General features: G+C 48.0%; 1 protein-coding gene across 1 annotated transcript in view; it reads left to right on the plus strand.

The window, feature by feature from the left end:
* Window positions 1-9,345, plus strand: part of HERC1 (HECT and RLD domain containing E3 ubiquitin protein ligase family member 1) — a 216,611-nt gene extending 207,266 nt beyond the window's left edge. The window contains 5 exon segments of the mRNA XM_032621703.1: window positions 844-920; window positions 1,693-1,945; window positions 2,443-2,595; window positions 5,194-5,499; window positions 8,701-9,345. Of these exon segments, the coding sequence (XP_032477594.1) occupies window positions 844-920; window positions 1,693-1,945; window positions 2,443-2,595; window positions 5,194-5,499; window positions 8,701-8,886 (975 nt within the window). The 3' untranslated portion in view covers window positions 8,887-9,345.
* Window positions 9,346-14,435: the final 5,090 nt, after the last annotated feature.

A 14,435-nucleotide genomic window follows, 5' to 3' on the forward strand; every position in this document is an offset into this window, starting at 1 on the left:
TTACACTTATGTAACAGACAAATCCAGGACCACCCATGCGCTCCCATTTATTTCAAAGTCTTAAGATTTTGAACCAGGGCTTCCCTGGTGTCGCACTGGTTAAGAATCTGCCTGCCAATGCAGGGGACATGGGTTCAAGCCCTGGTCTGGGAAGATCCCACATGCCATGGAGCAACTAAGCCCATGCACCACAACTACTGAGCCTGCACTCTAGGGCCCGCGAGCCACAACTACTGAGCCCACGTGCCGCAGCTGCTGAAGCCTGTGTTCTCTAGGGCCTGCGTGCCGCAACTACTGAGCCCACGTGCTGCAACTACTGAAGCCTGCATGCCTAGAGCCCGTACTCCGCAACAAGAGAAGCCACACAATAAGAAGACCATGCACAGCAACGAAGGCCCATGGCGGCCAAAAATTAATTAATTAATTAATTAAAAAGAGTTTGAACCAGTTCATATTTTAAGATCTACAGTGGCAGCTTTGCTTCCAGATCAGCTCTGACCCTTCCAGCTTTGCCTAGTATCAGGATTTTTCTGATAAATCCTGTAACTAAAATAATACTTGGCTATCATTTACTAAGTTTATTTGAATATCACTGTACCCTGCTCACAGATACCCCAACTCGTGCCCTGGATTGACTTTTTCATCTTAGTTCTGCACATGGGGGAGTCTCCTAAATTCATTTTAAATTACAACCACAAAAATAATTATAGAGATGGCTGGTTGTCATAAGCATTGTAAATTCCTCAATATTCTCTTTTCAGTATGATTTTTAATGTTAATTGTTTCGTTTTCTTGATGCATTTGATTGTCATTTCTAAGAAATTGTTTTTCTTTCTTCTACAGGAACTTGAAACTGGTATTGTTGACCTTCTTATACCCTCTCCCAATGCTACCGCAGAAGTGGGTTACAATAGGGACAGGTAAGGGCAGTCAGCAAGTGTTATTGAATGTCTGTAATAATAGCTCAAATTTATTGAGTGCTTACTATATGCCAGGCACTGTACTAAGTGTTTTACATGGATTATCCCATTGAATCCTCATGATAAGGAGTAGGAACTGCTACTGTTCTCTTTTCACACATAGGAAAGACACTTAACATCATGACTTGTTATTTATTATGAGATCAACTCAATGATAATATAGAGGGTTAGAGGAAGTGCAGACTTGATATTGAAACCAGACTTCTTTTGTGTTTCTGAAGGCCTACATGGCCTTCCCTCAACGAATTAAAACTCATTGAAAACCTTTGATATGCTATCCAATCACAGCAGTTAGTATGTGCAATTATGTATTATTCCTTTATTTGTCGAAGTTTGAATTTTGGATCCTGCTTCATGGACTTGTAAATGATAAATGAAATGATTTTAGGAAATAGGGCACCCTTGAGCAGGTAGCTTAAAGACTAATAGATCATTCACTTACCCTCTTACGGTTCTTCTAAAAATAATTCAAAATATGGTCCCTGTGCTGTCCAGAACAATAGCGATAGGCCATATGTGGCTACTGAGCGCCTGAAATGTGGTTATAGGAGCTGAATTTTAGATTTTATTTAATTAATTTAAATAGCCACATGCGGCTAATGACTGCCATATTGGACAGCACAGGTCTAGACTAATGCTATAGCCGTTTGATAACTTATTTCTGATAAAAATGAGGACAACCTTGTTTGAAATAGTTCCTTTAATTCTGCAGGTTCCTTTTTAACCCTTCTGCCTGCCTCGATGAACACTTAATGCAGTTTAAGTTCTTGGGAATTTTAATGGGGGTTGCCATTCGCACAAAGAAGCCTCTGGACCTCCACTTAGCCCCTCTGGTGTGGAAGCAGCTGTGCTGCGTCCCACTCACCCTGGAAGACCTGGAGGAGGTGGATCTGCTCTACGTGCAGACTCTCAACAGCATTCTTCACATTGAAGACAGTGGGATTACCGAGGAGAGTTTCCATGAGGTAAATAAATCCTGGCTGGTTCATGTTTCTGTTGGTGTTGACTAGAATTTTTCTGTGCAAAGCTCAGGTATGGCCTTCCATTTGCTGTCTGGCTGACCCATGCCATATGCCATTGCTGCGCTTAGCAGCTCAAACCAGCAGTTTAAATAACTGCTAAGAGAGTCAGCTCCAGCACCCAGCTTCTGCTCCTTCCCCTTTAATCCATTCTCTGCCTGCTAGAGTGAAGGACAGAGAGAACCCAGGTGGAGAGGGAGGCCTGGGATGACCAGAGTTCATCAAACCTGATTTGGAGGCAGAGAGATGCAACCTCATTTTTAATTACAATCAGATGAGTCAGCGCTCTCTGCGGATCAAGCAGCCTGATCAGTTATCTCAGTTGCCTTGTTTTCATCCTTAAAATTTTTGATATTGTTAATGTTTTTCTGTATTTGTGTGTAACATACTTTTTGTGGTCATTTCTACCATGGAGTAAAAATTCTTTTTTCTTCTATTCTCAGATGATTCCTCTTGATTCTTTTGTTGGCCAGAGCGCCGATGGCAAAATGGTTCCTATAATCCCTGGTGGAAATAGTATCCCACTCACGTTTTCTAATAGGAAGGAGTATGTGGAGAGGGCCATTGAATATCGACTTCATGAAATGGACCGACAGGTGAGATGAAACATTTTGGGAGGTGCATATGAATGTTTGCATTTGTCTCCAAGCAGGAGCTGTCTGGTTTTTACTGAATTTTGGCATATGAATTCACTGTGTTGATTAATCAGTATCTGTTGGGTTGGCCAAAAAGTTCGTTCGGGTTTTTCCATATGATGTTATGGAAGACTTTTTGGCCAACCCAATATATTTCAGTCCCTTTTCAGAGACTTTTCAGGCGTAGTCTCAGGGCCTGCTGTCGCCTCACTCAAGGCCTTAGGTGAGCCCTGAATTGGTCACTGGTAGGATTGAGGCCAAGCCCTCCCCCAGGCCTTCAGAGCCTGCCTTCTCACTCTCACTCTTCCTCTGTCCTGTTTGTCTTCATTTCTTACTGCCCCCCAACCCAGTGTCCCACTCCAGCTTGGTCAGTCGAGGTCCATGTGAATTAACCCATAAACACTGGCCTTGCAATCCCATGTGAGTGCTTCTTTCCCCCACCTGCTGCAGTCCTTCAAGCCCCAGCTGAGAATGCATCTCCTCTCTGGACAGACTTGCCTCCAGGTCTGTACATATCTTTCTTGTTACCTAGAAATTCCTCAAGATATCACATACTTCTGTGTTGTGGTCTAAGAATTAGGCTGCAGAGTTTGGGTCTTTTTTCTTCAGTTAGTGTGTGAGACATTGAATGAAAAATGTATTTCATATATATAACTTATATAGCCTTGTTCTATGCTGATATGTAGTAAGCATTTAATAAATGATGGGAGTATGGTGAGTGACCACAGAAATGAATACTGTGTCCAAAAGTGGTGGTTTTGGTTATACAATCCTTCATAGCCACTTCAGTAATACCTTATTTGCAGAATATGTTGGGTTCTTCTCAGGAGCTAGATGCAGGCTCTGAGGCTGTGTAGTAATTTGAAGTGTATATATTCTACACCCTTCACTCCTGGTTCCTTCTTTGACTCTGACTTTGGGCCAAGTCCAGTCAGAAAACTATACCCTTTAGCTTAGTAAGGGTGGATCCTGTCAGCAATGTTGTTTACACAGCCAGGGCTTAGGGTTTGTCTCTAGTTCTTGAATATGTTTACTCCTTACAGACTGAATAACTGACCCAAAATTTCCTGATCACTTTCTGCATGCCAGATGTGGTACCAGGCACCCGCATGTGTGGCTTTTCACATAGTTACTCTGAGAGAGAGAAATTACTATCACCATTTCACAAATGAATGCATGGAGTCCAGAGAAGTGAAGTGATGTGCCCAAGGCAAAGCCAGGATCGCAAACCAGGTTTAACCGTGGTGTCCAGGCTCTTGTGCTGACCTTTCCGATGAAGGTCAGATTGACCTGCTGTCCATCAGCTGTGCTCTGCCCTGGCTTTGTTGCTTTCTGGGTAACAAGGCCATCTTCCTCTTTTCACTTCCTCCTTGTCTCTTAGAACCCTGTTTTCTTCCCATAGCTGTCCCCAGTTGTCCCCAACCCAAGCAGCCATCCCTGTACCTCAGCCTTTTTTTTTTCCAGACAGCTTTTGGTTTTTATCCTTCCAGGCAAACAGCTTGTTTTTTGGCAGACTTTGGCTGGGGTGTTCCCTTTACTATCAGTAGAGACTGCCCTCACTGCCACTCCGTTCCTTAGCCCTGGGCATGACAACCTGGTACAATCATAACTCCAGGGCCTTCCTCGAGGTGTGGCTCCTGTTCAGGTTCTCTGGTTTGGTCTTGTTTGTGGTAGATGGTTTTGAATTGGCCAAGAGTGGAGAAGTTATTTATGAAAGAAACCTGGAACAGTGATGGGTCTGTGTGTAGAGTACGCACTACTGCACAGCCTTGGAGGGGTTTTGCCAAACAGACTGTGTGGCAGCCTCTGGCAGCACCCCTTCGGCATTCCCTGACTGACCTGTTCTCTGCACTGTGCTAACAGGGGCTAACTGCCCAGTCACACAGACTCAATTTAAAATACCTGTCACAATCATGGGAGCAGCAATTATTTACCTTATTTTTCAGATCAGAAAATTAAAGTAAAAGAAGTGATGGAGCTGGGATACAGAACCCATCTCCTGATCAATTTTTCTGTCCTTTTTGCGGCCTTCCTACAAAAGGATATCTCAGTTTTACTTTCTTCTTTGTACTTTTCTTTTTCTTTTACAATCAGCACAAATGATTTTTACAAAAAGGATAGAACTGTTTTCAAAAGAAAATATAAATTACAAAAACAGTAGACGCTCTAGACACATCCTCCAAGAGCTTCTTACCCTCCTGAGAAGACAAAGTATCCCACATAGCACAGTTTAACAGCCCATGGCCGTGTGTGATTAGGAGTGTGGTTGGCATGAGGGAAGGCCCCAGTGGGCTGGGATTTTGTGGGGCAGGGAAGGTGGGCTCCTGGATTGACTTGAACTGGGACAGGAAGGAGTGTATGAGTCCTACAGGCAGGGAGAAGTTCTAACATAGGGTCAGAGACAAGGAGGTTGGGCCGTGTGCAGTCATGCCAGTTCTGAGGGACAAGTAGAGGGCCTGGGAGAAGATGAGCACGCACGAGGTGCCCGGCCCAGTTGGGTCCACCATGGGTGCCCAGTCTATGCGCACACATTGAATGAACAACCTCTCCTGGGAGCAGGTGGCTGCGGTCCGAGAAGGGATGTCCTGGATCGTCCCTGTGCCGCTGCTGTCCCTCCTCACAGCAAAGCAGCTGGAGCAGATGGTGTGCGGGATGCCCGAGATCTCTGTAGAAGTCTTGAAGAAAGTGGTGCGGTACCGGGAGGTGGACGAGCAGCATCAGCTGGTACAGTGGTTCTGGCACACGCTGGAGGAGTTCTCCAATGAGGAGCGGGTGCTTTTCATGAGGTTTGTGTCTGGAAGATCTCGACTACCAGCCAACACTGCTGATATTTCTCAGAGATTTCAGATCATGAAGGTTGATAGAGTAAGTAAGATATTTTTTCTTCCTTGGTAATGTGTGCCTTTATTGCTTCCTTGATGCTTGCATGTTCGGCTTCAAGTAGGCCTGCCAATTCAGGATTAATGCTTGGAATTTCCAGACTTTTTTAAAAAATCAAGCACAAAAACTTGTTTAGAAACATCACATAACTTCAATTTTAAAAAGTCCTAAATGGGGCTTCCCTGGTGGCACAGTGGTTGAGAATCTGCCTGCCAATGCAGGGGACACGGGTTCGAGCCCTGGTCTGGGAAGATCCCACATGCCGCGGAGCAACTAGGCCCGTGAGCCACAATTACTGAGCCTGCGCGTCTGGAGCCTGTGCTCCGCAACAAGAGAGGCCGCGATAGTGAGAGGCCCGTGCACCGTGATGAAGAGTGGTCCCCGCTTGCCACAACTAGAGAAAGGCCTTGCACAGAAACGAAGACCCAACACAGCCATAAATAAATACATAAAATTAAAATTAAATAAATTATTTTTTTTTTAAAAAGTCCTAAATGGATGTAGAAAGCACACTACAACCAACAACCTTCACTGAATCTTCCAGTAACTTCCTGAATGAAAGCTAAGCTTGGCAGAAGTGTCATCATGTTGCCTCTGCCTCATATTTCCTATGCCTTTTCATTGTGTGACTTCTGCACTGGGACACGGTCTTGTTTGTTTTCATGAAGATACTAACCATTAACTGGTGCACATGCTCCAGAAGGAACGTGAAGACACAGGGAGCAGCAGTAACGTGCTCTGTGGCTACGTGCGTGGCGTGCATCACGGAGCAGGCAGTGCAGCTTCCCTGCAGCCTGATGAAAGGTCCCTGCTGCAGAGCTCCAGCCCAGCTGCTGTTTTGACAGATGGCTTAGGAATAAAAGGGCTTAGAGGCCTAAATGCACACTGCTGCCAGAGTCATCTTTCTCAAGCACCTCTCTAACCACGTCACTCTTTTCCCTTCACACCGTTCAGCGGCCCCCTGTATTGACTCCAGGATAAACGCCAGCCACCTTAGCAGTCTTCAACACCTCCACAGTCGGGCCTCTGCCCCGCCTTCTGATATCACCTCTTGATGCTTATTATGTTCTGGCCATCATGGGCTGCTTGCCTTTCTCCTGACAGACCACACTGTTTTTTATTTTGGGGTTTCTGTTTGTTTGTTTGTTTGGGGAGATTTTTTTTGGCCGCACCACATGGCTTGCTGGATCTGAGTTCCCCAACCAGGGATTGAACCCAGGCCGTGGCAGTGGAAGCCTGGGATCTTAATCACTAAGACACCAGGGAACTCCCAAGGTCACACTGTTTTTAAATGTCTGTGCCTTTGTGCAGGCTATTCCCACTGCTTTAGTAAGTTCTCCTCCCATCCCTTTCCATCTATGCCTGGCAAGCAATTACTCACCGTTTAAGCCCAATACCAATGTCATCTCCTCCAGAAAGCCCTCCTGGATGCTTTCCTATGCCTCCTGACTATTCCTCCAGGCAGACTTAGTTCTTCTTCTTATCCATCTCCTGGACACTTGGTACACTCCTCGAACCCAACATTAAGTTAGACGTGTCTGTGTTCCCTCTTTCTCCTCCTCTACCCGCCGTGAGCTGGGCAGTCCCCTGAGCAGGGCCCATGGTGTTTATTCCGGAAACAGTAAGGAAGGTAGGACCTCCTCACTCAAGGGCCCATCCTACCAGTTTCATCAGGTTTCAGTATCTGCCCTTCTGGTGTTTTTCCTGTAACCACCCCTTCAAAGTTGCCGTAGTCAAAGCCGTCCCTCCCCTGCTGCCTCCTGAGGCTGCCTGCCTGGGCTCCACTCCTGGGCTTCCTGGAGAGGCCATGCACGGGAAAGGCTATGAAAAGAGCCTTTCTGTAAATTTTCGATGTGACTTGCCAGAAACTGTAAGTTGTAAATCTGTTTTGTTGCTTCAGAGAAAGATGGGGAGGAGGAAATGGTTTGCTTCTCTTCAGCTCTGGAAAAAAGCCTTGCCTTGTATCTGTCCTGGGCTACCCTGCCATCCCAGGAGTTATTTAATCCACTATTAATCCCCTGCCTGGGGGGTTTTAGCCTCAGAAAACTGACCACTGTGGGTCTCTGCTTTGTGACTTTTCAACCATTTCTCTAGTTTCCAAATCAGAGCCACCCGTTGACATTCCCCTTTAATGTCTTTGTGGGTTGAGGGTTTTCTGCGTTCATCACTGGCTCTGGCACAGCTCAGCTTCTGGGCCCTCCATCTCCCACCTCTCGGAAATGCACTCACCTGATGGCGAGTTCTCAGGAGGAGGAGGGCTGGTTTCAAGGAGTTCAACGAGAAAGAGAGGACAGGTTCTTTTTTAAAAACTCATTTTTTAAAAAATTATAAAAACAATGTAAATCATTATCATTACAGATAGTTTGGAAAATAGTTGTGTTTGCAAGGCAGGACAGTGTTTGCAGGGAGGGACAGGAATCCTGTCTCTCCTACTGGTAGCCATTTTCACCTTTCACCTTTGTGTAATTCTTCAAGCATATACATTTTTGCATGACGCATTTAGAGTTTTGTATTCTGCTTTTTCCACCTAACAGTCTATCTCCAGCACTTTGCTGTTTTGCTGCTAATCTTCATAATTATCATTTTAAACGACTGCATCACCATCGGTTAAAGGGCTGGGCTGGGATTTCATTAACTGCTCCTTCCTCATCTGAGCGGTGTGCTGGTGGCCATGGCAGGTGAAGGATGGCAGAATGCTCACTAGGAGGACGGTGAGGGGAGGAGGAGTGTGGTGGCTCCCTTACAGTTGTTCCTTCCATTTCACTGGCTCTGTTGGGGGAACCCCTGTAGCAGCTTCAAGTTTGCACCCTCTTGGTGAAAGGGAACAAACTCTGTTGCACTCCTACGCTGTGGCAGGCACTGTGCGAAGTGTGTTCTACCAGGTAACCCTGCCAGTCAGGGCTCATTCTCATTTCACACATGAGGGCTTTGGAGGAGTGAGGAGAGGAAAGAAGCATCTTCGCCAAAAGCTAGATGGCCACAGGACACCAGAGCCTGCACTCTTCCTACCACTGCCAAGTCTCTGCTTGCTCTCCAGGTGGCCGTGCAGTCAGTCATGTCCGTGGAGCCCACCTGAAGGCAGGGAGAAGTGCTTTCCTGACTTTGGGGGTGGTGGTGATGAGCAGCCCTGCTCCCCCCATGATACCCCAGTGCTGCAGTCATGGCTCTGGGTCTCTCTCTCCACAGCCTTACGACAGTCTGCCTACCTCACAGACCTGCTTCTTCCAGCTGAGACTGCCGCCCTACTCCAGCCAGCTGGTCATGGCTGAGCGCCTGCGCTACGCCATCAACAACTGCCGCTCAATCGACATGGACAACTACATGCTCTCGCGAAACGTGGACAACGCTGAGGGCTCCGACACTGACTACTGACCACCCAGGGTGCCGTCGCCCCTCCTTCTTCTCGATAATGCTCACTTCCAACTTAATGCTGATACACTTTTATGGTAACTAATAGATGTTTTAGGAACATAAACCGACATTATAAACAGTGGCCACATTTAGTTACTCTAAATGTAACAAAGAAATTAGATGTTTTTATTTTTCTGTGATTGTACAAAAAAAAGACAAAGTGCTCTAAGTCAGGTTTTTCCCTCCATATTTGTGGTCACTTTTGGTAAGTTTGCATGGAACCATTTCGGTGCATTTTTAGTTGGGAATGGTACATTTTTGTAAACCCACCCAGTGAACATGAAATTGTACATTGTGTATAATTGTTCATTAGAAAGGACAGTTTTACATGAATATTCATATATTTATTTTGTTTTAATTTGAATTGCCTGTGCAGGGTTCCTTATGCAGAGAAATAAAGCCAATTCAGGAATCAGTGCATGGGCTGCTTTTGTTATTGGAGCTTTGATGAAGAGAGAATGAGCTTTCAGACTAGTTTCACTCCGACAGCTTTTTGACTCATCAGAAACATTCCTTCACACTGGGCTTCGCTTGGAAATGACAGAGCGGAGGGCCACATGGGTCTAGCAGCCCCCTGAGGTGAAAGCTCCTGTGTTTATTGGTTCTGTCATCCTTGGTCTCTCACTGTGTTCCCTCACTACAGGGTCCCTGTGTCCATCCTTTAGCACTATGCTTCCTCCTTCTCCGTAGCTGGCTTAGAGTGTAACACGCTAATAGGAGCCTTTCTTGAACAGCCCCAGGATGCCTGGTACGGGATGCAGCTCTACTAGGCCAGGAGGAAACTAACTAAAGTGATATAGTTCTGACTGCCCACCGCCACCGCCCTTTGAGGAGCCAGCGGATCCAGTGATGGAATTAAAGAGCGGGGCAGTTTACAATAGCATGTCATCTACCCTGGAAGGGCAGCCAAGTGGGCACTTAGCATACATGAATGAGTGACCATGTGAACGTGTGAATGAATTTGAGAACTAACGCGTGGCTTTTATGTCCTTGAATGATGGTGGGGAATTGTGCAGGGGACTGGGGAAGGGGTCACACCCCTGGTGCTTAAACCCAGACCTAGAAGGCCCTGGGCGATGTGTTCATTTGCTCAGGCATGTCAGAATGAGCGTGTGGTCCCGGGAGAAAGGGGAGCGGCTGTGAAGGCTCTGCGAGTGGGAACAGGGAGAGGGCACGGCCTTTGGGTGGCTTCCCTCTTGCATCCACTACAAGTTCATGCCGTACGCTACTTCCAGCGTTCTTCACGGACAAGGTCAAGGCTGACAGCCTGCTCAAATGAGGTGCCAGACAGAGAGCCTTATAGGCGCTCGTTTTCCACCAGGAAGGTGAAAGGTGTGTGTTTGTGAAGAGAAATTGGAAGGAAGGTGTGGTTTTGTTGGCTAAGATGGCTAAGATGATGTGGTGCATAGCTATTTCCCAGTGAGTATATCTAATAATAGAATGAAGACACTTCAGTCTTATGGAAAAGAAGCTTCAATTGGCATTGTGTCTCAGAAGGAGACCACAGCTTCTGGGGACCCCCAGGGGGTTCTGAGCCTTTAATACTTGATCTGAGAGCTCAGTCAGAAGCAGCGGTGAAGGTCTTTGTGCTTGAAGCACTCACTTGGGGGGTGGGAAGGCACTGTCCGGGCCTCTGGGCCAGGAGGGAACTTCTCTCAGCGAAGAACGGCCTCTGTGTGCTGCTGAGATACTGGACAACGCCAAAAGGGGTCTCTTCGGGCCTTCTGGGCTGGCTCCCGGTGACAAGTACCTCTTCCCTCTTGGTGGGCTGGGCTGAGGGTGTGCCCAGCTGAAGGCTACGTCTGCAGTCTCAGACTATTTTAAATCACAAGAAGGCCTTGACCTTCATGAGGCTCTGGGCTCTGCTGCCCCAGTTCCCTCTGGACTCGGGAAAGGGCACCCGCAGCAGGCTGATCAGGCCCCACCTGTCAGGCCTAACGGGTGGCTCCTCAGGAGGCCTAACTCTGCGAGGAAGACCTGCACAGACACCTTGCTTGTATAACAGATGCCATTTCTTTGCTGGAAACCTGTCATTTTTCTTCGTTCTCTGAACTTTTGAAGCTCTGGGAGAGAGGAGGAGGTGTGAGTCCCTGATGTGAGGAGCTGAAATGAGCCTAGTGCCCCTATTTTTTTCCCCCATAGTTCACTTTCAACCCCCATAGAGGCTTAGGCCTTTTTTTTTTTTCTTTGCTAGACTCATTCAGTTAACAAATCCTTGCAGTTTTTATCACCCTTAAAAAGTCTCAAGAGAACTTTGACCCCCTAGCCTTTAGATTTCCTTAAAGGCCCTTTCAAGGTACAGCTTTTTTCTGGGCCTCCCAGCTTCGTGGCCTTTGCCCAGCACTGCCAGTGAGATGAAACCTGTAGGTGGTGAGCTCGCTTTTTAGCAAAAAGCAAGTCTTGGGCATTGAATCCCAGAGCTGGAGGAATCCTAGAACTAAGGCATCAGACGATCTCTCCCTTTACAGACCAAGAGTTCGAGGTCAGGAGACGGAAAGTGCTGGATCACAGGTACTTACAGACGAGAGCTGCGAGTCCTGGCTTCCTGTCAGCACGCCAGTGGTGGAGTTGAGGGGGCTCAGTCAGCCCCCTGCAAACGTTCAGCCTGTGCCAAAACAGGCCAGTGTGTCCCTGTAAGACAAGCCTCAGAGCACAATGTACCCCCCAGCAGGCTCTGCTTCCTAGGGAGCAATCTGGAGCCCCTGACCTCAGAGCACGTGTCCCCAGCCTCTGCTGGCGTTGAGGGTCAGCCGACGAGCCAGTATGATGTGGTGACTGGGGCCAGCCCCCCACTAGGGGGCACTGTCCTGCCCCAGTGCTGAGGTTCTGCAGCCTCCCACTAGCTTTCACTTTGGCTGCCTTGGCCGCAACTGAGAGTGAAAAGAGTTAGCATTCAGGAGCGGGGCAGAGTCTGTGGTGTGTTCTGATGGAGGCTGTGAGGGCACAGATAATCCCCAAGCCATTTCCAAGTGGCTGTGGGTCAGGCCCCCATCTCCCGCAGCTCGCCCTTCTCTGGACATGCATCGGGCTTCCCGACTGTCTTCCTGAGCTGTGCCTGTTGCTGATACCAACCTTACGGGAGCTGGGGTCAGCCTTCCAGTCTCAGCTCAAAGGCCGTGTCCTCCGTCACGTGTTGCTTCTTGTGGGTTCTGCTGGGCACTTGGCTCTTCTAGCCCCCTGTGGACGTGAGGACGCCTTTCCCTACCCTCTGCCTTCCAGGCAGTACACGATTAGACAAAAATCTCAGCACGGTGTCACAGAGAGTGTACTGGTCCTATTTTACAAATAGAGAAATGGAGGCTCCGAGAAGTCATAACTTGTCAGAAGTTATGGCTGGCAGAGCTGGGAGAGCACTCAAAACCCCCCTCAACCCCCAGCTGCATGTCTTCTGACTAGAGTGACTCCCTTGAGGTAGGGCCTGGCCCAGCCCATGCCCAATACCCAGTAAGTGTTTGTGAGGTGAATGAATTGGTGGATTAATTAAGCATGCAGTGCCCCTTGTTCTATGCAAACCTGAGAGAAGAACTTGAAAGCTGTTTTTAGGCTAAGCCAGGGCACTGTGTTCTGTCCAGTGCCTTTGCTCAGTGCCTGGTGATGTGAATGCACAGGGACTGTTAGAAGGCAGCGTGGAGAGTAGTGCCTGCCTTCCAGGAGTACCTCAGATGGGCCTGGGCTCAGGGACCCAAAGGTCCTGTGCAGGGGGCAGGGCCTAACCGGAGCCCTAGAAACAACGCTGGACACAACTGTCAGCACAGCTTTCGTTCTGTGATCACTAGTCTTGGTACGTGAGGGTTTACTAGGCATCAAGGGGAACTTAGCCCTCATTTATAAAAGAGCTTCTGTGGGAAAAGGAACCTCAGGGGGAATGTAAGTTACCCGCTTTCTAGCTGAATATACAGTAACCTTTGTTTGCTTTACAAACACAGTCTCATAACCCTTAAGAGAACTTTGCAAACAAGATTCTCTAGCTATCCCAATATACAGGTAAGAAAGCTGAGGTTTGAAGAGGGCTGACCTGCCCTTGGTCAGAGAAGAGCTAGAAACCAGGTCCTGTTTTTCCCCCAGACTAAACCACCAACTTAGGGCAAACAAGACCTCTGGGAATTGGGGCTTATCCGAGATGATGAAAGCAAAGCCATGGGGTTTAAGTGGCTCTTTTAAACAAACATTTAAGTCCCTGGAAGCCTGAGCTTTCTTTCAACATTGTTTGCAGTAGTGGCTGAAAAATTAATTTCCTGCAAAGCCTCTCTCCAGAGTTCAGAGCAAGGGTGGGTAAACTAGAAAATCACCCAGAGGACGCCTGGGTCTCACAGGCTAGTAGTAGGCCCTCGTGTTCCACTGCAGCTGGTGGCCTGGCAGGGCTGGCTTTCCCCACACAAGGATGAGGACGGATTATGCCGGTCCAGGGTCAGTGCGGTTACCGGTTTCTGGGCTAAGGGGTGGTCTAACCAGGGGCCCAGGGGCAGCAACTGAGGCCTTTGGCAGTCCCTGGAGGGGTTTGGGCGAGGTAGGGTGCTGTTTGCCTGCCCACAGGCTCTGCCTAGAGAAATTTCAGCCCCTCTGGGCCTTCACCGTCATCTTCTTGGGGCCCTGGCACCTGCTGGAGGTGGCCTGAGTGGGGGATCTCCAGCTCTCATTTCATCCTCATAATAACCTCTGAGGCCTGGGTGAGGCCCCTCTTCTCCCTTATTTTTCTCATCACCTCTCCTGCTTACCTTTCCTTCTCACTCACTCTGTTCCAGCCATAACACACCAGCCATGCTCCTCGTCTGGGGCCTTTGCGCTGGAGGCTTGTTGCCTCTTGTCTGGAATATTTTCCTCCAGACTCTGCACCGTTCTCTCCCCCACTTCCTTTCTCAAATGCCTCCTTCTCAATGGGGCTTACATTGGTCGACCTCTTTTAAGTTGCTTTTTCCTTTCCAGCAATTCCCAAATATCCTCTCACCCTGTATTTTCCCTCTTCCCCAGTACTTACCTCCTTATACACCAATTACGTACTGTCTCTTCCCCCAGTAAAACATAAGCTCCATGAGAATGTCTTTTTTTCCTTGCTGTTTCCCCAATATTGGAGCAACGAATTAAGGAACCCATGTGTGTGGTCAGGCCTCTCAAGATGGCTGTTCTCTTGCTCTCTTTACATCCCCTGCCTGACCAGTGCCTGTTTCACCTAAACCTTACACACGTGACTGATCTTCCTTTGTTCTTGTCCCAGGCCCCAGCTGAGGCTGTTCTTATCAAAGGGGTGGTGAGGGGCGTGACTTTCCATTGGTTTCCCTCGTAACTAATGAGCTCACCTGACATCAATTCCCCTATAACCGGTAATCTCCCCTCCCCCCCACCAAGCGAAGACTGCCACCATGTCCTGCCCACCATCAGCTGCGCACAGTGGGGCGTCACTCCAGGGCCTTGCTTCAGACACGTAAGATTCCTCCATCCATTAAACCATTGATGTCTCTGCTGCTGACTCTGGGCTCCTTCTTCAGTCTTAAAGCTGGACAAATGCAGGCCTT

Source organism: Phocoena sinus, chromosome 2, assembly GCF_008692025.1.
Source record: "Phocoena sinus isolate mPhoSin1 chromosome 2, mPhoSin1.pri, whole genome shotgun sequence".
NCBI classification, from domain to species: Eukaryota; Metazoa; Chordata; class Mammalia; order Artiodactyla; family Phocoenidae; genus Phocoena; species Phocoena sinus.